Source organism: Zeus faber (genome assembly GCF_960531495.2).
Source record: "Zeus faber genome assembly, chromosome: 19".
NCBI lineage: Eukaryota > Metazoa > Chordata > Actinopteri > Zeiformes > Zeidae > Zeus > Zeus faber.
In genome coordinates, this window is record NC_137206.1 from 26,077,717 (window position 1) to 26,103,824 (window position 26,108).

Consider the following 26,108-nt stretch of genomic DNA (forward strand, 5'->3'; position numbering starts at 1 on the left):
ATGTTTCCACAGTCAGGGAAATCGATTGTCTTTGACAACTTTCCTGATCCGACCGACACTTGGGAAATCATTGAGACGATTGGGAAAGGGACCTATGGGAAAGTCTACAAAGTGCTGAACAAGATCGATGGAAGCAAAGCAGCTGTCAAGATACTGGACCCCATTCATGTAGGTCGTTTGTGAGCTCTGTGAAGCACGTATTCTGTGCAGTGCTTACGCTATGTTTTCCCCGGGATTTTAGAGGGTTGCGGCATCATTTGACAACAACAGCAACTCCAGGTAGAAGCTGGGGAATTAAATTAAATCTTTAATATCAACAAAAGAGACATCCCAGGACCAGATTTAGAGGTATGATGTTATCCTAAGAAACCCCTGTGTGTGCTGGCATGGTTTATGATTCTCTATGTATGGTGAAAGGAGAAGCTTTATCTCTTTGCAGCATCGCTGATTGGAGGCTGATTGGGGAAATGTGTTCAGGTTCTGCCCTAAAAATGACTTATTGCTTTTGCGAAAAGTCCCCAAGGTCCTGCTCCAAAACTCCTCAATCTTGTAATGTAGCCCTCAGTCTGAGACTCACCATGACAGAGTCTCGTCCCTCCACTACAACCAGAGACTGCTTCATGAACCTGACGTTTGATTGTTCACTAAAATTGAGTTTAGTGGAATCATTATTTCAGCAGTGAGTACACCCATTGTACTATGTCACATTTTAAAAATTCCATGCTATGTGAAGTAATTGTAACATAGCTTTAATGTTTGTTTTCATAAATCAACAGTCCACGATGGTTTGGGAAACCATGGTGACAAAAGCCAGCCCGTATCCTCGCTCAGCGCGGGAATCCCTAACCACTTGCCTTTTGAAATGACCCTTTAATTAGAATGAGTTGTTTGCAATTGTATACGAACCCAAGTAAATACATCTTGAAGAATTTACATGGACGTACTGCGGTACTACCTCCATGTCCTAGAGGTCAAGTGTGAAAGTGATGGATCAGGGGAAATATCCTTGCTCTGCAGCGTGCAGGTGTTAATCCAACAGGGCTTCATCCGCTTGTGGTGTGTGGTATTCCTGCTCTTGGCTGTGGCAGCCGTACACCAACCCGCAGTGCTGTAGCTGCCGGCTTGTCGGGCTTATAACCCCCGTGTCACAGCTTTTCAGACACAGATAAGAGCAGGCCACCTACAGTATTGTTATTTACATACCCAGAGCTCAGCCGAAACTTCTGTGAAGTTTGGTTTCATTCTCACTCATGCTGGTGGACCGGCAGCATTATTTCCTCGCTTGGCCTGTGACACATTAGAAGTTGTTATGCTTTTTATATGCTGCTGTTTGTGTATATAAAAAAGGAACTCGTGAAACAAAAGATCATCCCAAAGTAAATGTCTTCCATTTAATTACGTTTTTGATGTCCGTCCCTGCAGGACATTGACGAGGAGATTGAGGCAGAGTACAACATCCTCAAGGCCATCTCAGACCACTCCAACGTTGTCAAATTCTATGGAATGTACTACAAGAAGGACGTGAAATGCGGGGACCAGTTGTGGCTCGTCTTGGAGGTAAGACCCCACGATGCATGACAATCAACTCTAACCTCTGCCTCTTTTTTAATGTTGCTCCATCCAATCACAGCTTGGCAACTGGTGGTATCTGCCATGACCTTGAAGTATTCGTGGGCATTCTTCTGCCCCTCGTGGGGGATGAAAACAAGGGCTGGATGAGACGTAGAATGTGTCAATTGTGGAACACCAACCAACGTATATGTACCATTCTTTAAGCAGTCAACCAAAAATTTTGCATCACATCCTGTCAGTGTAATTAATGGGGCTGGGACTGGTTCTGATAAGGTACCGGTTCCAAATTGCCTAAGTCGCAGGAATCAATGATTCGTTCCTTGTACTAACAAATCCTCATATTGATGTTATTCAGCTGGATACTGGCTGAAGAGCTACTCAAATAGCCTTTTTGGCTAAATCAGCCCTCTGCTATCCTGTCAGTCTCAACTCACAACGTAATTTGATGTTTCTTTCTATCTTCATGTGTTGTCTGCATATTCTGGGAATCAGTGGCTATAATGCAAAATGTAAGTCTTTCTGTATCGCCTCTGGTGATTTAAACTGCAGGAATTGATTAGGGTTTCTACGACGAATCGGATTGATAAGAAGAATGAAAAAGAGCATTGGAATCTGCAAAATCCTGCGATTACGGTTGCCAAATACAGGCAGCCATTATGTAACCGTTTAAGCCACCACGAGCAGTCTAGGCCCCTTATAACTTTACTTATGGGCCTCCCATGGGGATTTGGACACAGGCCATTGAGCATCTCAGAATTGCTGGCTGTTGCTGGCTCCCTCTCAGTCCTGCTGAGACCAGCAGAGAGGGGATTTCACATTTCCTGGCCGTCGCAGGGAATTAGTTTGGACACCTGGTCTACAGTAGCATGGCGGAGTGGAGAGGAGGATTAGAGTCTCGCCTGGTGCCGTTTGATTTCTACTCTTTGGGTGATCAGGATAATTGTCTGAAAGACGGGCCTGGATGATACTAGGCTATACTAGTCTAGATACTAGTGTTTATTGCACATCCATTGTGAGTGACCCTTTTGGGAATTTGGATTTTCACTCTTGATTTTTTTTTTATTAACAACCTAGCAAACACATGCAGGCGGTTGGTGTAAGGGAGGAAGATGCGCAGAACAAAAGGTATTGGAGGCAGATGATCCGCTGTGGCAACCCCTAACGGGAGCAGCCGAAAGGAGCAGAAGAACAACAACCCAGCAAACACAGAACGTTACCCTAAGATGAGCATATGAACCCTGGATAACGCTTTATAAGACAGCCCACGTTTTAGAGTGTAACTTCCCATGACTTACTATGTAATTTCCCAAAACTTACGGTGTAAACTTGTGTGAATCATACACGATAATAATAACAAAGGCTTTTGCACTTTGCTCATGGCAATTGTGACAGTGGTTTTTAATGCATGTGAGTTGGACAGGCAAGCTTCACCCATGCTCCAGGGATTTATTAGCCTTATCTCTTCTACTTCATTGTATTGAAATAGTTTTATACTTTGGAAAATTATCTCCTCAGCAGACATGTTCGCCCAGCACTGCAGCAAATCATAATTGACAGGCTGGGGTAGTACAAGGCATAACTTACCTGTCTGGAAGGCTTAATAGTATTGTCATCCGAGGACAAAAGAGAATGACTTTAAAAGTAAACAACATGTTTACATTCTGTTATCCACCGAGGCTATCAGGAATGAAACATCTGATGGAAAAGTTCAAGGGGACCTTGATGCCGCCCCCTCCACTGCTTACCTGCAACTTGGCCTCCGGCTCCCCATCGCTCCGTCTTTCATATTTCATTCCCCGCTGTGGCCCTTATGAAATGTCAAGCTCCAGACAAACGTGTAATGGAGGTCAATCTGCAAAGAGGCAACGTGTTTGCGGGGTCCAACGATGGCCCGGAAAGTTCGGGACCACACTGCGCGACCATCTGACCTTGCAACTTGTGTTCCCGCTGGGATATAAGAGCGGCGCGGATCTGTTGTGGGGGTTCTGGAGGGCTAGCGGAGTCTTTGAACGCGCCAGGCATCTCTGCACACGGGACCACAATCTATATCTTATGCTGTCAAATGAACTCCCCTAGACTATTGTACACTATTTTCGGTTAAATAATCCATTCTTAAGAGTCAGTCTAAATGATTTGTATGTGTTGGGTGGATTACCCTCCTAGTCCCAGACCTGCATTAGGGACCGGTTTAGCCTTGAATTCGCTCTCAGACATTCATTCTCTTTTCTCCGAAGTTTGCTCTCTTCTTATCCTTGATTTTTATAAAATATGAATTTATAAAATATGCGATTTTTTAAAAAGAAAATAGATTAAATAAATAAATGTAATAGTGCCGGATCGGCACTTTAAAGTTGTCGTGAGATTCATCTGTATAAATATACCGTGACTATTGGACCAAGAATTCAGCACATTTTAACCCAACCACCCTCTTATCTCAAGGAGCCCTATTAATCTTGAAAGCTACGACCATCTCCAGCCTCACATTCAACGCTGCGGATCCATTGTTTATCTTGCTCTGTTTTTCCATTACTATCCACGCTGCTTCGGCGGAGCACTCCCATATTTCTGTAATCCAAGCTCAGGCGGCATGGTGGAAACGGCGGCATTGGTGTTATGCCAGCCCAGTAGATTGTTTTCACCTCTACAGCATGTGATTCTTTCCTCTTTCATCGCTGGACATCTCACTGACCTTTGTAAGGTTCCTATAATTACTCTGCCTGGATATTGAGCAGAATCGAAGAAAACCAAAGTGGCAAGCACATGCGTGTAATAGCACAAATAACACACAGAGACCGAAAAGGGAAATAAAAGATAAATAAATCTTTATAGATATTGTGAGTTCATCAACGAGCTGCATTGTCAGTTTTGTGATTAATTATTCATTTGAAGCTTATGAATAGGCTTCATTAGAATAAAATATTGCAGAGGAACAGAATTTAATTTGCGAACACAGACTTACGTAAATAACAGCAATGCGTAACAGCAGAACATTTGAAAACATTGGTGGCATTGGCTGAAGTTGGACACCGCCCAAAGGCTGATTTAAAAAACTGTGTGTACAATCTTAGGCTGTGCAAAGTGTTTTCCATTTTCCACTTTCTTATTTTTTTCAAGTGGGACACAATTGCTGTGGGTTACACACACAAATCAGGTGTTCAGAGTCATATGTGTTTTATTTACGCCGGGTACATTTACATACAGTATACAAGTATTTTCTTGAGTTTCCGTGCACTTCAGTACAGACCATTAGCATTAAGAAATGAGAAGCTTAACAGCCAGGAAACAAAAAGGAGAATAACAAAAAAAATAAAATAATATAGGATAAAAAAAATTTAATACAATAAAAATTACAATTTCAAATATATACTAATAGCCAAATATACAAAATAGAAATAGTCAGATATGAATATAAAAATATGATACTATGCACAGGATCAATTATTGTTATGGTATATAGGTTATCAATTATATTATGAATTATTACTATGTGCTAAGTAGCTTATTAAAGTCTGTACATACTGTACAGACAGTGTTATTACACATGTATTATTGTGTTATTGACAGGTTTTGGGGGGTTTCAGCCAGCGCTGCCACTTTGGTTACTCCATTCTTGTTTTGCATATCATGTGTGTGTGTGTGTGTGTGTGTGTGTGTGTGTGTGTGTGTGTGTGTGTGGAGGCGAGAAGAGAGAGAGAGAGAAAGATATCCCAACCTCGCAAACAATTTCATGATTAATGAGTGTATGTACAGGATATAATGTAGGATGTGTGTGGAGGATAGCATAATGCGGGGATGTGTGTGTTTTGTGTGTGTGTGGGGAGGGGGGTGCGGCGTTGGGTGCCCTCACCATGGTTACGCATCCATCCTTCCCGAACGAGCCGTGTTGAGAGGATCCTTTTTGGCCACTCATTAAGAGCAGAACAGCCACAAACTACGTCCTCCACTCCGCCTCTCTGAAGGGTCTGAGTCCTCGTGGCCCCATTATTATGAGGGCGGATGTTTGCAGAGAGAGGCAAGCTTTCATCTGTCACCTCCCCAGTCCCCAGTCCTCCCCAAGAACTCATACTGGAGATCCAATATCAATTGAGAGTCAAAGGAAAACAATTACACATCAAAGATAGAAATAATGGAGACTGCTTTGTTCTGTAATTAGGAATAATATGGATTGTGACTTGGAGGTTCAAACAGTAAAGTTGCCAACCAAACCCTAAATAATAGATTAGTACACAAAATACAATACAAATGCAAACACAAATAAATCAATACAAAATATGAAAATTAAATCACATGTACATTCACACTAAAATCACACTCAAACGCATATGAATAATGCACAAATACACACACACACACACACACACTCGTACACACAAAAACAGAACAAACGCACAGACTCGTACACGCAAAAACACACACATATACACACACACTCATAGACACAAAAACACACACATGCACACACACTCGTACACACAAACACACACATACGTACTCGTACACACAAAAACACACACATACACACACTAGTACACACAAAAACACCAAAGCACACACACACAAACTGGTACATACAAAAACACACACATACTCGTAAGCACAAAAACACATACCTACACTCACACACTCATTTACACAAAAACACACACATACACACACACGCACACACACTCGTACACACAAAAGCACACACATACACACACACTCGTACTTACAAAACACATACATACACTCGTACAAACAAAAACACAACATGTACACACGTGTACCCTCACGAATTATCAGAAAACACAAACACACACACACACACACACACACATACACACTCACACACACACACACACACACACACATACACACAACATTCACGTGTCCGTCCGCACAATGTAACTTCCTAATCTTTCATCATAATCATTTTAACAAAGACCATGTTGTGGGCGGCACATTTGAAGGGACTGAGTGTCCCACCCCTTCCTTTCATGAGTCCCCCGTTTCTTCTCCCCCGTCCTTTTCAATGACTCGACTTTCATGTACGCGGCACGACAAGCACCTGCCCTGCTTCAGTTTTCGGGCGACGTCCTTTTCTCTGTTAGACGCTCTCACAGCGTACCACGTGGGGCGATGAGCTTGCCAGACCGACCCCGCCCCACAGACCCTTGTGTCATTTGCCGGCTCTCTTAACTATGTTATACAACCCCGACGCTCTTATTTTGAAAGACAGAACGCGAAGCTGCAGGCGCTTGAAGGAGGAGGCCCAATGATTGCAGCTCCGTAATCATTCCATATGTCCCTTCCTCAATTTGGCATCGTGGGGCCAGCGGTTTCGCGCTCCGCCCGCTTTGAAAGGCAACGTCTCCCAGAGGCCAGAGAGGAGCCGGTGATGGCAGACACTCAAATTGGCTTTGACGTTCAACCCTACGTTCCATTATGTCAAGTATTATTATTATTATTATTATTATTATTATTATTATTATTATTATTATTATTGGAAGTAGTAGTAGTAGTAAAAGTAGTACTAGTAGTAGTAGTAGTATTTATAATTATTATTATTATTATTATTATTATTAATAATAATAATAATAATAATAATAATAATAATAATAATAATAATTAGTTTTGTGATTAGTGATTAGTTTTTCCACTAATCGTATGCTTTACAATTCAAATGTAGGCCTCTAAGCGACAGATTGACCTTTCTTCTGTACTGTACTTTCAAAACTGGCCAAAGTGCAGATATTCCACATTGATTATCAGAAAACCATTCCAATTTCAATTTTGGCCACTTTCATGACGTCATAGAGCACGCAGGGAGCTTCAAATGGATTATATAGAAATGACCAATCGATTAAATATCAACAATATATCCTGCCACCCATAGGCCTGTCAATCGACTCCACATGGGGTTGGGAATGTGGATAGTTTGTTCTTTCTAATCTGGAAAGGAAACAAACAGGATGAATTAATGCTCATGTCGAGCCTCCCGCCCCGAGTGCATCTCGCCACCGTTTAGCTCGGCTAACGCCGGGGGAAACGGAGCTCTTGTTGATATGGATCTGCCCCCTCCGCCCGGTAATTTAATGATGACAGCCGAAGTTGAAGTGGACCCACGTCAGGCCCGGCCCGTCTACCCGCGCGCCATCCGTCATGCTACGGCGCTCTTGCTCTCTGATGGATGGCCGCTGTGGATTGACGGGCAGAAAGAAAAACACGGCGAGAAACGGCAAAAAAGAGACAGAGTTTAAATATTATGCCACGGTTTGCTCAAGATCAGACTTGATTCCAGGAGCGGATTATTTCCTTTTACGCGAGTTGGATAATCAGGCTCAGCCTGTTTTTGTTAACAACTTTTTGTCATGATTATTCCTAGCCCACTCGCTAAAACTTTAAAGTGAGACTGGAACTCAATTTTGCAAGCCAATTTCAACATGCGACGCAAGAAAAGAATGGGCTTCACGGTTTTAAAATATAATAATGACTAATTCCTATTTGAATATTAGTTCATTTAAAAATGCTTCATTTAATTAATTTCATTTAATTAATTTCATTTCAGTTTTTCTTTGTGTGTGTGTGTGTATGTGTGTGTGTGTTTCTCACCCCGTTTCGGCGCAACATGGTTTATTTAGATGGTTCCATTGAACCACTATTTTGTCACTATTTTTAAAAGCGTGCAACGTCAACTGTAAGTGGGGAGGGGCGAGCGATTCACGGCCTCCTTCAATTAACTGAAGTAAATAGCGTGGACACATTGAGCCAAAAACAACACTGGGCCAAGGCAAGGGCGTCCGTCGGGGTATTATTAGAATGAGGAGTTGGAATGTCTTTCCATTTTAGTAAATGGGCACACGGCCAACAGCGAGACGACTGCGACTCAGAGTGCCGCACCATGGCTCAATACGAGCACTTCACCGGGGATTCAGGCACGACGGCATTCCTGCCCCCACGCCACGCTGTCACGTTCCATAGCTTGACTTTTTTTTTTTTTTTTTTTTAAGAAACCTCCGAGAAGCCGCTTCACGTCTTCGGCGGGGGAATGCTTCCGACCCTCAATAACCGCGCCCCCCGCACAACGTTTCTTTTGGCCTAATTAAGCTTCCATTGAGCAAGTGCAGGAAATTAGGCTGATTAAAGAACAAGGGTTTAATAGATAACATGGAGAATTTCCTCTCTGGCAACACAAAATGACTGTTTTGTTTTTTTTTTATGTACAGCTTTGAGCAAATTGTGTATTGAAATGCAAAATATTTACTGTAAAAAAAAAAATACTAACCAAAAAGCATAGATTTAAGGCACCGCACTATTCCCCACTATTTACCAGTGCCCACGTTTAATTAAAAATGAGACCACTAAGATTGTCAATTTATGAGAATCTATTTGATGAAATTGCTTAGCACTGGGTGGGATCCCCCACTGAATCTGACGGATGGGATAAAAACTTGTGCATAATGTGTGGCAGCGGTTCTCAACATGGGGCCCAGGGACCCAGAGGTCCCAGGTCCCCAGAAAAAATATGAATTGTTCAACTTCACCATTATTCAATTTACAAGACATTCACACTGTTAGAAATGACTGTTTTGACCATATTTTTCACTCCCTAAGTAAAGAGTATAGAAAGGTCTGGAAGATCCATGGCCTAATGTGTATCAAGTTTAGGGTCCTTGATATGAAAATAATAACTTGAAATAGGTTCAATGATTGTCTCATTGTCTTACATCACGCAAACAGCCGTTTTTCTGAACTTCTACTACCATTTGACTGATGGTAGCTCCTTGTGACAAGATGTAATGGAGCTAGAAACGTTAGTTTTCTTTTTGTCCACAGTGGCCACTAATGTCACCAAAAGCCCAAAATTGCTCATATTGCCTTCAAACTAATTTAAAATCCATTTGCCGCGGAGCAGCCGATCGCTGCTTTGGTTGAGAACATGTTCTGTAATTTCCTACGAACCTCCCAACCGAGATGTTCCCGAGGAGCCGCTTTGTCACAGTTTTATTTCCTGTTTACCTTGGCCTTCCAACAAAGACGGATCCAAATTAGAGGCTTTCATTGTTGCCCGGCAACGCGCGAGGTAATTTTCTGTAATTTTCCAGGAGAAATTGTTGTGGACGGGAGGGTGGGCGTCCTAGCGCGGGGGGGGGCGCAGGCATTCACCGCGACACGCATCGCAGTTTCTGGGATCGCTTGAAATCCATTTCCATCTCGCATCGCGTCGACCGTACCACCGACGCTAAATCCCGTAATCTGGTTCATCGCGTGTGGAGGACGTTGTGTAAAAAAAGGCGTGGGAGGGGAGTGTCATTTTATAGGCTCGCGCATTGTCTCAAGTTTCCTCCCGCTTACTCATCACCGCGTAGATTAAAACCCAGCCCGAAAAAACGGACCCTTTTTCACCCTATCAGCACAATCTTACCCAAATCTGCCGCCGCCAGATAAGCCGCTAAAGATTGATAGAAATGCTTCTCAACAATTCCTCATCAGGCTGCTGTGAAATCTCCCCATCACAAAGGCTGTTTTGTGTGTGAGTGTGTGTGTGTGTGTGTGTGTGTGTGTGTGTGTGTGTGTGTCCGTCCTGCACGTCATCATCTCAGCGTGATATAAATACAGAATGTGCTGACTCATGTTGACGTTTTGTGCGTTTATTTTATTTATTTTCTTCCTCTTGCAGCTCTGCAACGGCGGCTCGGTGACGGATCTGGCCAAAGGGATGCTGAAGAGGGGCGACAGGATGGACGAGCCCATTGTCGCCTATATCTTGCACGAGGCCCTCATGGTGAGCCTGGTTCTCTGGGTGGACCCGAGTGGTCGGGCCAGGATGTCTGCCAGTCCTTGAAAAGTCTTGAAATGTCTTGAATTCAGCATTACAAATGGGTCAGGGTGAGGGTTAGGTCTCGAAATTAGTCGTTTTTCTGCACCAGAGTCAACGCTTTGGACGTTATGACACCCTCAACCTACCGCTGAACCTGGTAGTCAACTTCATACTTGGCTGATGAGAGAAACCCAAGGATATCATTGCACTTGTATCTGTCTGAAGTTCTGTGGTTAAAAAAAAAAGTATGGTTTTGATGTCTTACGGTTCCTAGTCCCTTAACGTGAAGGAAACCGTTCTGACAACAGTTCATAGAATCAGTGTAGTCCATAACCTTCCCTGTTTATACCTCAATTTTACCTCTCCGTTCCAAATAGCATATATATATATATATATATATATATATATATATTATACAGCCTGTATAATGCTTACCTGCGATAGTTTATTGAATAAAATAAATGACCAGTCCAAAAAACATCTTAAATTGTCTCTTTGGAAAGTTGACCTCCACCTTATAGAAGAGAAATAGCTGTGACTGATTAGAAACGACGGGGGGATTTAACCGGGATTGTTTGGGAGGAAGGTGTCATTTCCGGAGGTTCTGAACCGATGTGGACCTCCGTGATCCCCCAGGGCCTTCAGCACCTGCACATCAACAAGACCATCCACCGCGACGTTAAAGGCAACAACATTCTGCTGACCACACAAGGAGCGGTGAAGCTCGTGGACTTTGGTAGGCACCAGTATTTTACTTGTGTGTGTGTGTGTGTGTGTGTGTGTGTGTGTGTGTGTGTGTGTGTGTGTGTGTGTGTGTGTGTGTGTGTGGTGTGATGCACAGGTACTACTTGGGAGTGAATATTCAGAATCAGAATCAGAGTTTATTTTTGTCAGGTACATTTACATGTTATATATATTAATAATTTCTACTGCGGACCCTCTGGAACCTCTTGAAGGACCCCCTGGGGGCCCCAGACCCAATATTGAGAACCCGTGGCTTCAGCGACATCAGCTATAATACGAAACGGTCACTGGGTTCCGAAAATACAACATTAAAACAGGAACGGGTACGATTACAATGCAGCACTGGACCCGATTCCCGCATCAGTACCGGTGCTTTCCTATGTCTGCGTGTGTGTGTGTGTAACTACCATAGTTATTTCTCTTTGTGTAGATTTTAGGGGTATTATGCAAGCATGTTGACATTTAAAAACACATTAACAAGACCACCAGGACCTCCAGCCTCCACTTGCGACACAAAGGGCCTTTTGCAGCTGATGCAGTTTCTGAAAGTGGTGCTTTGAATGCTTTCTCCATTTTTTTCGGTTCCGTTTTTTATTTTCCCAGTCTCCTCCAGGCCGCACTCCTTGTGATAGCGCACAATTTGGCTCTGCACTTTCTCAACCAAATGAGCCGCCGCCTGGCCACTGCCAGGCTCTCTCTCTCTGGTTATCTCGCTCTCTTCCAACTACCGTGTCTTTGGGGGCTGACAAACCGGCTGCTCTATTTTCATTAGCGATATAAGAAAAAGAAAAAAAACCCTCTCGACGAGCGTGCAGGTTTTTTTGATTTAGCATTTTATTTTGTCGGCTAAGTGTGGGCTCCTTTCTAAGAGCTTTCACTTGAGCTGTGGGGACAATGCCCTGCGCGCCCCTTTCACGGGGAGATAATTTCCACGGCTGATCATACGAAGGAAGCAGCCGCCTCGACACACACACACACACACACACTCACTAACGCACACACACTCACACACACACACACACACACACACACACACACACTCCAGACCTCTCTGCTTTGCCCGTTTATGTAAATGCAACTGATTCCAACCCACGAACACTGTACTTTAGCGATTCTTTTTTTATTCTGGTCAAGGCTTCTTTGCCACTACCTATTTAACTCTGAGCCTTTAAAAAAATATTATTACATATATTTTCAGGGTTAGTAACAGTTTTCAGTGGTAACAGTAACAGCCAATGTTCTTTACGCCATATTTAAAATAAATAACTATAATCCTCTAAATCAGGGATTTTTAATTCTTCTTTTTAATATGAAGGATCCAATTATTTATTTATTTTATTATCATTTTTATTACCTGTGCTGTCAGCCTGCTGGGCATACAACATATTATTTGTATGCCATTGTATCTCGGACAAAGTTGTCTGCAAATGGAGTCCAACTTCTCAACCTGCAATGCAACTCTTTATTCATTCTTTAATCATCATCAACTGCTGCAATAACTCTGTCCTGTGGACGACCTGTGGGATGACGAGAGCACAGTTTTTGTGACATAGAACCACCACCAATCTCTCTCTTTGGACAACCATCTTACCATGTTTTAGTCTTTAAACAACTAATCGTCATTACTACTCCATTGAAAATATATTGTTTATTTTTGGTAGTATGTACATTTTGACTGCTGCTATCCTACCAATTCATGAGATGGGTAGGTTGTTCCATTGAGTGAGGTCTTCTTCAATGGATTTGAGCAGTGGAGTAAAGTTAAGGTTAAACAGATCTGACAGATTGGTGGAGATCAATACCAAGGTATCTAATGTTGCGTTGTGATGGTTAAGGGAAGTTTCTGGGTTACATCATTCCAGTCCTCCCCACTGAGTGGTAAGACCATTGTTTTAGTTCAGTTTATTGAATTGTCTAGGATGGCTGAAAATTTAGATATAAGATTGAACCCATCCGGTAGGGATGCTATTGGGTTCCGTAAATACAACAAAATGTCATCTGCATATAAACTCATTTTGTGAACAGAGTTTCCTGTTTGTATGCCAATGATATTACTGTTTTGAGGGGTTCAATAAAGATGGCAAATAGTAAAGGGGAGAGCAGACATTCTTGTCTTGTGCCGCGTTTTAGAGTGAAACGCTGTGAAGGTTAACCGTTGGTGATTACAGAAGCAGATGGGGAGTTGTACAGGATTCTGATCCATTGTATGAACGACTCTCCAATGCCAAATTTGTTAAGGATTGAAAATAGATATGTCCAATTAACTCTGTCAAATGCTTTTTAGGCATCTAAAGAAACAATAACAATATTTAAGTTGTTCCTTTGAGATATGCTTATGAGACTGAATAAATGGCGCATGTTGCTGGATGAGTGTTTGCCCTTGACAAAGAATGTTTGCTATGAGGGAATTATAAATGGAATAACTGTTTCAATTCTGTCGGTTAGTGTTTTACTAATAAAGTTAAAATCACATCTAATTAGGCTTATATGTCTATAACTGGAGGTGAGGGTCGGGTCCTTATTGGATTTGAGCAAAACCGAGCAGTACTGTGGAGGCATGGTGGAGGTTGACTTAATTTCTGTAACTATTCTGATGAATAATGGGGATATAAATGGCCGGAAGTGTTTCTAGAATTCCACTGGGTAGCCATTTGATATTGAGCATAGAGAAGAGAGCTTTCCTGAGTTCTTCTAGATTAAGTGATTTATCTAATGTGGTAGCCTGCTCTGTCGAAAGTTTAAAGAGTTTGATATATTTGATTCAATATCTGAGTGCTATAGCTTATTATAAAAGTCTCTGAATATTTTATTGATGTCTTGCTTATGTGTGTTATCCTACCCTGTGGATCTTTGATTGCTGTAATAAGTGTTTTTTCTCTGTTGCGTTTGAATTGATTGGCAAGGAATACCTGATTTGTCATCGAATTCAAAATAATTTGCTCTTGTTCGTTGGATGAGGAATTGTGTCTTTTGATGAATGATATTATCAAGTTGAGATGTAATTGTCCGGATCTCATTTCGGATTTGCTCTTGGGTGAGTGGGCTTGTCGGGAGTCAAGGTTTTTAATCATTGTTCTAGTTTATTGTGGCATTCTTGTCCTTTCTTTGTCTTGTGAGTGGAGAATAGAATAATACTACCTCTTTGAACTGTTTTAGCTGTTTCCCAGAGTAAGGATGTTAATATTTTTGGAGAGTCATTCCGTTCAATGAAGGAAGTCCATTCTCTGGAAAATAAATGGTTAAATTCTTTATCCATCAGAAGTGGGGTGTGAAACCGCTACCTGCCAGGAGGGCTCAGGTTGGATTCATTAATGAGGTTGAAACTAATCGGCCCATGATCAGAGATTACAATAGGGTGGATTTCACTGATTTTGGACATTATTGAGCTACTTGTCAAAAAGTACCCAATTCTAGAGAAGCTTTTGTGGGGTGGTAAGTAATATTTTGTTTTCTCTATTATGTGGATTACTTGATGGCTAACAATTTCCAAGGGCAAGATCCCTCATATATTGTTTCATAGTGTCTGATGAACGCCAGGACTTGATTATCTCAGGTTTGTGAACGGTCTAAGCTTGGATCAAGTCCTGTGTTAAAGTCCCCTGCCAGTTCGTCCTCATTGGGGCCATAAATATTAGCTATGGTTAATTTGAGGTTTCCTATAATCATTATGTATCACCCACCTATGTCTGAAATTGTGGTTTAATTCTGATATAGAATACTTTTATTGATCAATATAAAACACCTCTTTTTAGAATTATATGATGCAACAAACATCTGATGAACCCATTTGGCTTTGAGGTTGAGGTGCACGAATGCAGTGAGGTGAGTTTCTTGCAGTAGACAGAAGCTGGGGTTCATCCTGGTGAGGTGACTTAGGATTTTGCTATGTTTTAGCTGGCGAACCTATGCCTCTCACATTCCAGCTACCAAACTTAATGGATGTCATTGAGGTTATTTAGGGGGGTGATGGATGTGGATTTGTATTATTCCCATGTAGCAGCATTGTGCATCCAAGGCAATAGCCTTGTCCTAGTATTGGAGGAAGTTTGTAGGGATACACATCTACACAGAGAAGTGACATATAGACATAGATAACAAATCTGTATAGTGAGAGAGTGGATAGACAGTGAGAGAGATGAGAGAAGTCAGAAGGGGGGATTAGGAAGGTGAGATGATTAGAGTGAGCAATATTTACAATCCTGACATAGATAAAATGAAAATTTCTATATCTCACATATTAGAATTATCAGAATAAACTGGGTGTGGTGGAGGAGTATCGGAATAATGGACCATCTACATATAGTTTGTCAACAACCAGCGATTCCCGTATACCCTTCTGCTGGTTCTCCTTCAGTATGGAGTACAGCACCTTCTGTCGCTCATTGATCTCCTGGTGGAAATTGTTGTTCATCAGTTACCGTCCTTTGCTTTTAATCAGCTGACAACCATTGACAGATTTGAAGTTCCAGAATCAAACTCATTTCAATTTTGTTTCCCTGGGGTTGTCTTCAGTTAATTGTGAAGAAAGAGCTGTGATAAGAGGCTGAATTAATTTTACTTTGAAATGACAAAAAGTATTTAACCATTTGGAATAATGTGTGAGATTTGAAACAGTGATTTATTAATCGCCACGTTATCTGTGGATTTATTTAAATCAATGACATTATCTAATCGCAATTTAAGATCAGTTATCTGTTATTTTGGAACGCTGACAGATTTCCGTCAAACAATATTTTTGTCTTCCGAGGACAATAATACATACAGTATCACAATTTTTTTAAATATTTGGGCAGTTATTGGCTCATTTGCTCCTCCATGGTACATTAAACTATGAAACTCCTCTGTAGTCGTGTCTCGATTTGGAAAAGCAGCAGTCATGACAAAACCCCAATTTTGTGCGGGTTGGGGGACAAAGAGGGGTGGTCGGGTGGGGGGTGAGAGGGGGGTGGGGGGGTGAGAGGGTGGTGGGGGGATAATGAGGGGGCAGTGGGGTGGGATAAAAGGGGGGTGGGGTGATGAGAGGGGGGTGGGGGGGATAAAGAGGGGGCAGTGGGGTAGGGGGTTAAGAGGATGGTAGAGGGATAAAGAGGGGGAAGTGGGGTGGGGGGATTAAAGGGGGGTGGGGGGATGAGAGGGTGGTGGACACGTGTCCAAAGACATTGGCTACTATGATGGATAAATGCAGTGAAATTGCAAATTTCCCCATTGTGGTACTGATAAGGGTATATATATATAAAGGAGGATGGGATGGGATGGGATGGGAGAGAGGAGTAGTGACATGGCAGGGTACACCACTCCAAGCCACTGAACAGAGATAAAGCCCCCACAGTGACTCATCACCAGCAGCGGGGGGTGGGGGTGGCATCCTTTAAGTCCATCATCATGAATATTGTAATTGACAGTGAAGCCCCACAGCCCCCATGAGGCCTCTGGCTAATGTGTTGGAAACAGAGGGAGTTCAAAATGGAGGCTGAGGACACCATCACACACACACTGATGTATGGACAGCGCTACTGTGTGAGTATGTGTAAGTGTATACTTCTTTGTGTGTGTGATCATGTGTATTTTTGTGTGTTTGTGATGTTTCTGAGCCTATGGGCTTGATGAGATTATACAGTATATGTGGGGGCTGTGTGACTGTATGTGTGTGTGTGTGTGTGTGTGTTTCTACTATGACTATGGGTTGGATGGGTTTTATTTATGTGTGGGTTGAGGCGTGACTTTGTGTCGGTACTGAAGTGTGTCTGTGTGTGTGTGTCACCCCAGTTTATATCTCCTCCTGCACATTAGCTTAATCCCTTTTGACGTTTGCTGCAGCAGCGTTGAAAATCTCACTTGTTTTTTTTTCACTTCTTCCTCATCCTGGCGCTTCCTGTCAGTGTCTGATTGAGCTGCTCTGTACTTATTGTATGGCTCAGCGTCTAAACCCACCAGATCCAAAATTATTTGGTTGCATTTGGACGATTTGGTGCAGGGTGCATCAGTGCACACAATGATAATACCTTTCTCAAAAAAAATATCCATCAAAATCTTAAAAGTCCTTTTAAGAAGACAACTCTCTTTAAAGGTCACCATTACACGACAATTTGGAAAGTTCACATATTTGAAACACACTACAACACATGCTCAGAATGTTCTCAGTGCAAGTTTCATGCCAAATTCGTGGGTCTGATTTTAAATATTGCTGAATCCGGGTATAATTGCTTTAAGCATTCTCTTCCTCGAACCATCCCTTTCCAGAAGATTTAAATATGGATGAATGAATGAATTAACAAATTAATGTTGGATTCATACATATCTGACTATTTCTGTTTTGTATTTTTCGGCTATTTGTATATATACTGTATTTGTCAATTTTTATTTCTTATATATATATATTTTTTTACTTCACTTTTTTTAAATTTTATTTTATTATTATTGTCATAAGATCCTTCTGCTTCAAGGCAAAATTTAGCTGCATAACGCCTCCATAACACACTGTGCAAGATGTTGATGATCCACCACAGCACAAAATGATATTTAGTCTCTAGATTCCCCCTGGTTGTGAATGGTGTGTGAGCCATCCAGGGTGTTTTCCTGCGTCACCCTCCACACCCTCAACAGGGAAAGAGCGGACAGGGTTTGGGAATCGTCGTGGGAAACAGCGATGTGAGTTTTCGAGGCGTTGGCTCGCACTGGTTTGTTGATGGGTGAAGGTTTTGTCCCGGCTGTGGTGGGACGCTGATTGGTCTTGACTAGACCGAGATTGTGGGTCAGCATGTTGCCTGTCAGGCACACACACACACACACACACACACCCACACACACACACACACACACACGCACACACACACACACACACACACACACACACACACACACACTCACACACACACACCAAAATTCAGCTGCAGTAGACTCAAGTTTCCATTACAGCTTCCAACAATAAATATGTCACTCCGTGTAAACGTTATCCCATGCAGCCTAACAAATGTCTAAATACGTGCACAGCATACAATCCAGTGTACGTGGATGTGAGGTGCGTATATGTGTGTGTGTGTGTCTGCAGCTGGAGCTTGTTTACAGCCAAATTATATTCAAAATGCTGCTCTTGAAATGTCCAGCTAAAACTGCCTGGGGTTATAGATGTATTTGTAATTCCAAGCAATCCATCATTTTCCGAATCACTCGTCAGATGCTGTCGCCCTGCGTGAGTGAGTGCGTGTGTGTGTGTGTGTGTGTGTGTGTGTGTGTGTGTGTGTGTGTGTGTGTGTGTGTGCGTGTGTGTGTGTGTGTGTGTGTTTGTGTGTGTGTACGTACTGTATATCTGCATGTGTGTGTGCACAAGTGGTTGGAAGTGAGTGTGAGTGTGTGTGGGTGTGTGTGTGTGTGTGTGTGTGTGTGTACATACTGTATATCTGCATGTGTGTGCACAAGTGGTTGGAAGTGAGTGTGTGTGTGTGTGTGTGTGTGTGTGTGTGTGTGTGTGTGTGTGTGTGTGTGTGTGTGTGTGTGTGTGTGTCCCACTCTCCTAATTAATGACAGCTCACATTTTTCCATTTTTTTGATGTCCTCTCTTTTCACCTTTGTGTTTTGCTGTGTTCCTGCAGGTGTTTCAGCCCAGTTGACCAACACGCGTCTGAGGAGGAACACCTCCGTCGGAACGCCCTTCTGGATGGCTCCGGAGGTGCGGTACAAACCACTCTGTCCCAGCCAAAAAAATGCTGTTATATACCGAACACAGAGAATGAAAGGCAGGTTCCCATGCCTTGGTTCCCCTTGTTTGATACCTGTTCATATCACAACCTCTCTGAACGTTTTGAACGCCCCTCTGCTGCAGCTTCTCTCTGGGCTTGAATGCAGTTCAATGGGGCAAACGTTTGAGCCTTGAATTCACATTTTAATAAGGCCTGGGTTGAAAAATACAGAATCTATCTTTTAACTGGGCCTTCAAAAAGGGAATTGTGTAGTTCCACTACAATGTTCCCTTATGTGGTTCTTTGAGATAATAAAAGGTTTTCAACTTTTACTTTGGTTATTGGTACAAGGCTTCTGCTGGTGCCACTCCATACATATTGTGTAATATTACATTAGCTGATATCGGGGCAATTTACAAATGAAAAGGGTGAATATGAGACTGTGGAGTTGAACTGATTATGATATCTGAAGTATAATGAGCTAGAAAGAAATTATATTTCCACACAAGCAAGGAATAAAGGAAAGTGTTCTGAAGGGTTATTAAGGGATCCAGTAATGTCTCTTCTATGGCGTTCTTTGTGCACACGGCCCTAAAGGCGGCACCATGATACTTGAACGGAGATGTGAGGTAGCTGCTGATGCCGGACGCTCCAGTTTTTACCTTAATAGCGACCAAATTGTCTGGCCCTTCCCAAACAAGCACCTGGATGAGCTCACCTTCCCTGCTGTATAAGTATGAGCTTTCCTCCCTTCCTTCCACATGAACCAGCAGCGGATCCAAATGGGCAATGCATCATAATCATCACTTACAGCATAATCATTTGGTTTAACACATCCCAGATTTAATGGTGTCATCACTCAGTGCTTTGACACGCGTTGACCTCTGGACAGGAATGGATAAAGTAAAGAGTTGATGATGTAGTTCCAGGCCGAGCACTTACAGACGATACATCTTGGGCGGTGCAGAGTTGAACATGCTGGATAAGGATATTAATTGGATTATAGTGTTTTCTATCGATGCCTGGCTCTCTTTGGTCATCCCTCGTAAATCCCACGCACCCCCTTTCACATCCAGTGCCTGTTCCAGTCTCATGAGGTCATCGTCAAAGTGTGATGCATACACCAAAAATGTTATTAGTCCAAATGTTGACAATTTTTTGATCCAGTTGTTTGGATAACAATAAAGATGCATAGTGTAACCTTCTGGAATACAATTAACACGAGGCAACACCTCTATTAACCAACCTCATACCTATTGTACAAGGATACCTTTATGGCCATTTTTTGGTTTGTTTTACTGTGAATATCATTTAACTTTTTTTTATAAAGCACTTTGTCCCTTAAACCAAGAAAAGTTATAATTTATAGCATTTTATTATTATTATTATTATTATTATTATTATTATTATTATTATTATTATTATTATTATTATTATAATTATTATTATTATTATATTAATAAAATAATAATTATTAATATAACCTAGAAACTGCCCTAGCCCTCCATCACCTCCCTGCTGAACTTTGCCTAAAATGAACTTGAAAATCAAGCCAAACCACTTTGTTTACATGCAGTTTGCATAATTTGCAACTGAAAGAAAAGTGATTTGACTGTATTGCTTATGTGAAAAAAGTCGTGAGGCGGGCTCAGCTAAGACAAACTTTTGGGCGTTAGATTCGGGAGATTATAAAACAGCTGCTAGACAACACAAGCTGGAAATTACTGAATTCAGAATCAGAATCACAATCAGAAATACTTTAATAATCCCAGGGGGAAATTACGCCAGAATTATTATAATTTAAAAAATAATCCTGTAAAAAGCCATTTTCATCCAATAACTTTGGTGCGGGCTGACATTCAGGAGCACTCCTGAATATTTGTTTTGTTGCATAACTAAATCAAACATTTGCTAGAGGGGATTAACCTGAGTGTGGAGGTAAGGCTAATCCAAATAGTGCAATGGAAGTATGCGTTACATGGTGTATATATAATATTAATGAATAGATGTGGAGGTATACTGCAGTAAATAATGCATTATTTACTGATTATCAATTATAATTATAATTATTGTTATTTTAATTAAAACTTTTTAAGAAAAAGTGAAAAGGTGGGAAAGGTGTCGGTAGGTGTCGTAGTTATACATACTATAAATTAAATTTGTGTGTGTGTGTGTGTGTGTGTGTGTGTGTGTGTGTGTGTTTGTGTATGTGGATATATCTGCAACTTTAGATACAAGAACCAGCACAGTGCAGATATGCTATCGACCTAATATATGCACCAAATTGATATATTGAATATTTTAAATTGGATATTTAGAGTTTGGGTGTGTGTGCGCACGCGTGTGCGTGTGTTTGTGTGTGTGTGTGTGTGTTTAGATGTTAATGAGCAGATGTTAATGTGATTGAATTGCTGGGTTAGTCGTGCTGTTTTCCAAATAAGCCACTGGGGGTGCACAAGCCAGTGTATAATCCGTGCCAGTCCAAAGCCCGGATGAATAGAGAGGGTTGCGTCAGGAAGCCCATCCGGTGTAAGAACCATGCCAAATCAAACATGCGGACATTAAATCTAATTTCCATACCGGATCGGTCGAGGCCCGGGTTAACAACGACTGCCACTGGTGCCGTTAGTCAACAGGGTGCCAGTGGAAATTGGGATACTGTCGGCCAAAGAAGAAGAGGGGGAAGGCATGTCCGGAGACAGCAGGAGAGGAAGAAGGGTAGGAGAGTAGAGTTGAGAGTAGGAACTTTGAACGAAACAGAAACAGTCTATATTCGTCACACAACACACCACACTACAACACATGCTTGCACACACACACACATGCACATGCTTTGATGGTGGCCGGTGAAATGGATCCTCTACATTTGACCCATCCTGGCTTGTCCTTCCTCCGGGGGCACAGCCAGGAGCAGTGGGCAGCATACGTAGATGCGCCCGGGGACCAGTTGATAAGTGTCCATCGCTGGTCAGACGATGAGGGGTGCATGTTTTTGGTGGGGGTCCTTACTGACGTGAGGTGGAGGAAACCCCATGTGAGCACGGGGAGAACATGCAAACTCCACACAGAAAGGCTCCTATTTGGGAGATAACCCGCCGGAGCACGGTGCCAACAGCGCCCCAGGCGGGAATCGAACCCAGGACCTTCTTGCTGTGAGGCAGCAGTGCAATGCACTGCACTGCGCCACCGTGCCATGAAGGGTAAAGAGAGAGAGCTGGCTGACATGATGGAGAGAAGGAAGATAGATGTGCTATGTGTGTAACGGGTATGGTTAGGACCCAATTGCAGCACAACGACAGGCAGGGATATTTGGGAATGTCTTTTATTTGTAGAGTGGACGGAAGACAGGCAGGGGGCAGGCAGACCCCGTCCATCTCCCCGTCCTCCGCTAAATGGGCCACGTCATCCTCACCGTCCATCTCCTCGTCCTCCACTAAATGGCCACGTCATCCTCATCGGAAGAGGGACCCCCAGGGTCGACATCCTGAACCATTGCTGGAGGGCACAGACAAGAGAGGTGGTGGGGTCTGCGGTCGGGAGGGTTGACCCGGTCTGGAGGGCTGGTCAGGATGGTGCTGATGGAAACTCCTGATGAGGGTGTGGTCCAGAACGTGCCTCGCAGGGACCCAGGACATCTCCTCCAGACCGCAACCCTCCCAATCCACCAGGTACTGCAGGCCTCTCCCATGCCGGCGGGAATGTAGGAGATGGCGGACAGAAAAGGCAAGACCCCCATCAATGAAACGCGGAGGAGGAGGAGGAGGCGGGGGAGGCGCCAAGGGGACCAGAGCACTCTCCTGGACCGGCTTGACTTTGGCCACATGGAAGCTGGGATGGACGCGCATGGACCTGGGGAGCTTGAGCCGCACTGCCACCGGGGTGAAGACCTTCTCGATCTCGAACAGACCGATGAACCAAGGAGGCAGCTTCTTTGATTTGAAGGTAGATGAAAGCGGAGATCATGACAATGTGTACAAGAGACCAGGTGGAAGGGGAATAAGGCCAGGAGTATCGGAGCCAGGTACAAACTGTTCTACCATGGAGTGGATGGCAGGAGCAATGGGGTAGGGATAGTCTTGAAGGAAGAATATATCAGTAGTGTTTTGGAGGTGACGAGAGTGTCGGACAGAGTGATGAGCATGAAGCTGGAAGCTGATGGGGTGATAATGAATGTGGTCAGTGCATATGCTGCCCAAGTTGGGTGTGAGATGGAAGAGAAAGAAGAATTCTTTAGTGAGTTGGATGTAGTGGTGGAGAGCATCCCCAAGGGAGAGAGAGTGGTCGTTGGAGCAGATCTCAATGGGCATGTTGGCGAAGGGATCAGAGACATAGATGACGAGAAGGTGATGGGTAGGTATGGTGTCAAGGAGGGGAATGTGGAAGGACAGATGGTGGTGGATTTTGCCAAAAGGATGGAATTGGCTGTTGTGAATACGTGTTTGAAGAAGAGGGAGGAACACAGGGTGACATACAAGAGTGGAGGAAGGTGCATACAGGTGGACTACATCTTATGCAGCACGTGCAATCTGAAAGAGATTAGTGACTGCAAAGTGGTGGTAGGGGAGTGTGTTGCTATGCAGCATCAGTTGGTGGTCTGTAGGATGACTGGAGGCCAAGAAGAGAAAGAGAGTGAAAGAAGAGCCAAAGATAAAATGGTGGAAGTTGAAAAAGGAGGAGTGTTGCATGCAATTTAGGGAAGAGGTAAGGCAGGCAATAGGTGGGAATGAACGGTTACCAGATGACTGGGAAACAACTGCAGAAGTGGTGAGATAGACGGCCAAAAAGGTACTCGGTGTATCATGGGAATAGGAAGGAAGACAAGGACTCGTGGTGGTGGAATGAGGAAGTACACTAGCTTATAGAGCAGAAAAGGTTGGTGAAGAAAAATGGGATAGCCAGAGAGATGAAAAAAGCAGACAGGAGTACAAGCTGATGTAGCGCAAGGCGAAGAGTGAAGTGGCAAAGGCAAAGGAAAAGGCATACGATGAATTGTATGAGAGGTTGGACAGTAAGGAAGGGGAAAAGGACTTGTACCAATTGGCAAGACAAAGGGAACAAGCTGGGAAGGATGTAAAGAAGGTTAGGGTGATGAAGGATAATGATGGGAATGTGCTGACTAGTGAGGAGAGTGAGTTAAGAAGGTGGAAGGAGTACTTTGAGGAGTTGATGAATGAAGAAAATGAGAGGGAGAGATGAGTGGATGATGTGGGGATAATGGATCAAGAAGTGCAGCAAATTAGCAAGGATGAGGTGAAAACAGCATTGAAGAAGATGAAGAAGACATACGAAGCATGGAAATGTTTAGGTGAGATGGCAGTAGCGTTCCTAACGAGACTGTTTAATACCATCCTAGAAAAGGAGAGGATGCCAGAGGAGTGGAGAAGAAGTGTACTGGTACCCATCTTCAAGAATAAGGGAGACGTACAGAGCTGTGGTAACTACAGGGGAATAAAGTTGATGAGCCACAGCATGAAGCTATGGGAAAGGGTAGTGGAGGCTAGGTTAAGAGGAGAGGTGGGGATCAGCGAGCAGCAGTATGGTTTCATGCCAAGAAAGAGTACTACAGAATCAATGTTTGCTTTAAGAATGCTGATGGAAAACTACAGGGAAGGCCAGAGGGAGTTGCACTGCGTCTTTGTGGTTTTATAGAAAGCATATGATAGGGTGCGGAGAGAGAAAGTGTGGTATTACATGAGGAAGTCAGGGGTGGCAGAGAAGTACCTAAGAGTGATACAGGATATGTATGAGGGCAGTCAGACAGTAGTGAGGTGTGCAGTGGGCATGACGAAGGCATTCGAAGTGGAGGTGGGATTGCATCAAGGATCAGCTCTGAGCCCTTTCTTGTTTGCAGTGGTGATGGACAGGTTAACAGAGGAAATCAGGCAGGAGTCTCCGTGGACTATGATGTCCGCGGATGACATTGTGATCTGTAGCGAGAGTAGGGAGCAGGTTGACGAGAGCCTGGAGAAGTGGAGGCATGCATTAGAGAGAAGAGGAATGAAAGTCAGCAGGAGTAAGACAGAATACATGGGCCTGAATGGGAGGGAGGGCGGCGAAAAGCTGAGAATGCAAGGAGTAGGGAGCAGGTTGAGGAGAGCCTGGAGAAGTGGAGGCATGCATTAGAGAGAAGAGGAATGAAAGTCAGCAGGAGTAAGACAGGCTTGCTTGGGATCTACCATTTAAAGCAGCTGAGAGTGCGAGAGAGAGGTAAAGAATGTTAAAGTAAAACAGCTATAAACTTTGTTCCTGGACGGACTAATCGTTACAGAGGAAATCGGAGACTAATACTTTACGTTATAAAGCATTTAATCTTGTACAAGAAAATTCAAGGTTGTACAAGAGGAGCAGTTTCAGAGAGAAAAACACAGCAATAAATGTGAACTCTGCTTAGCCTACAGAAAGAGAGCAGAGTACATATATGTCATACAAGAGTTTTTGTGAAAGGCACAGTAATATATATATATAGAAATATAAAATTCTTATAACAAAGAAGAGAGTACAGGCAGGGTGGACTTGGTGGAGAAGAGTGCCCGGAGTGATGTGACAGAAGGGTTCCAGCAAGAGTGAAGGGGAAGGTCTACAGGACGGTTGTGAGACCAGCTATGTTGCACGGTTTAGAGGCGGTGGCACTGACCAAAAGGCAGGTGGCTGAACTGGAGGTGGCAGAGTTGAGGATGTTGAGATTTTCATTGGGAGTGACAAGGATGCACAGGATTAAGAATGAGTACATTAGAGGGACAGCTCAGGTTGGACAGGTTGGTGGCAAAGTGAGAGAGGCCAGATTGCGATGGTTTGGACACGTGTGTAGGAGAGATGAGTTACATTGGGAGAAGGATGCTGAGGATGGAGCTGCCAGGCAAGAGGAAAAGAGGAAGGCCAAAGAGAAGGTTTATGGATGTGGTGAGGGAGGACATGCAGGCGGTTGGTGTAAGGGAGGAAGATGCGCAGAACAGAAGATATTGGAGGCAGATCTGCTGTGGCGACCCCTAATGGGAGCAGCTGAAAGACAAAGAAGTTGTGGTGTTTTCCATAATCCCCTCCTCTGGTTCAGGACACCTCCGCCAATGACATAAGGTAATATTATTACCTTATTACAGATTTTAATTTTACAAACGGTGTCTGTGTATGTGTTTGTACGTGTGTGTGTGTGTGTGTGTGCGTGGCAGGTCATTGCTTGCGAGCAGCAGCTGGACTCCACCTACGATGCTCGCTGTGACGTGTGGTCGCTGGGCATCACTGCCATCGAGCTGGGGGACGGAGACCCGCCACTGTCCGAACTCCACCCCATGAGAGCCCTGTTCAAGATACCCCGGTAG

The 26,108-nt window shown here is 43.3% G+C and overlaps 1 protein-coding gene across 1 annotated transcript; it reads left to right on the forward strand.

The window, feature by feature from the left end:
- Positions 1–26,108, forward strand: LOC307244705 (myosin-IIIa-like; the record flags this gene model as incomplete). Its single annotated transcript, XM_080019977.1, has 6 exons — positions 1–168; positions 1,423–1,557; positions 10,232–10,336; positions 11,009–11,108; positions 18,706–18,782; positions 25,959–26,108. 6 exons carry the CDS (start codon positions 1–3, stop codon positions 26,106–26,108), a joined length of 735 nt encoding a protein of 244 aa, XP_079876103.1.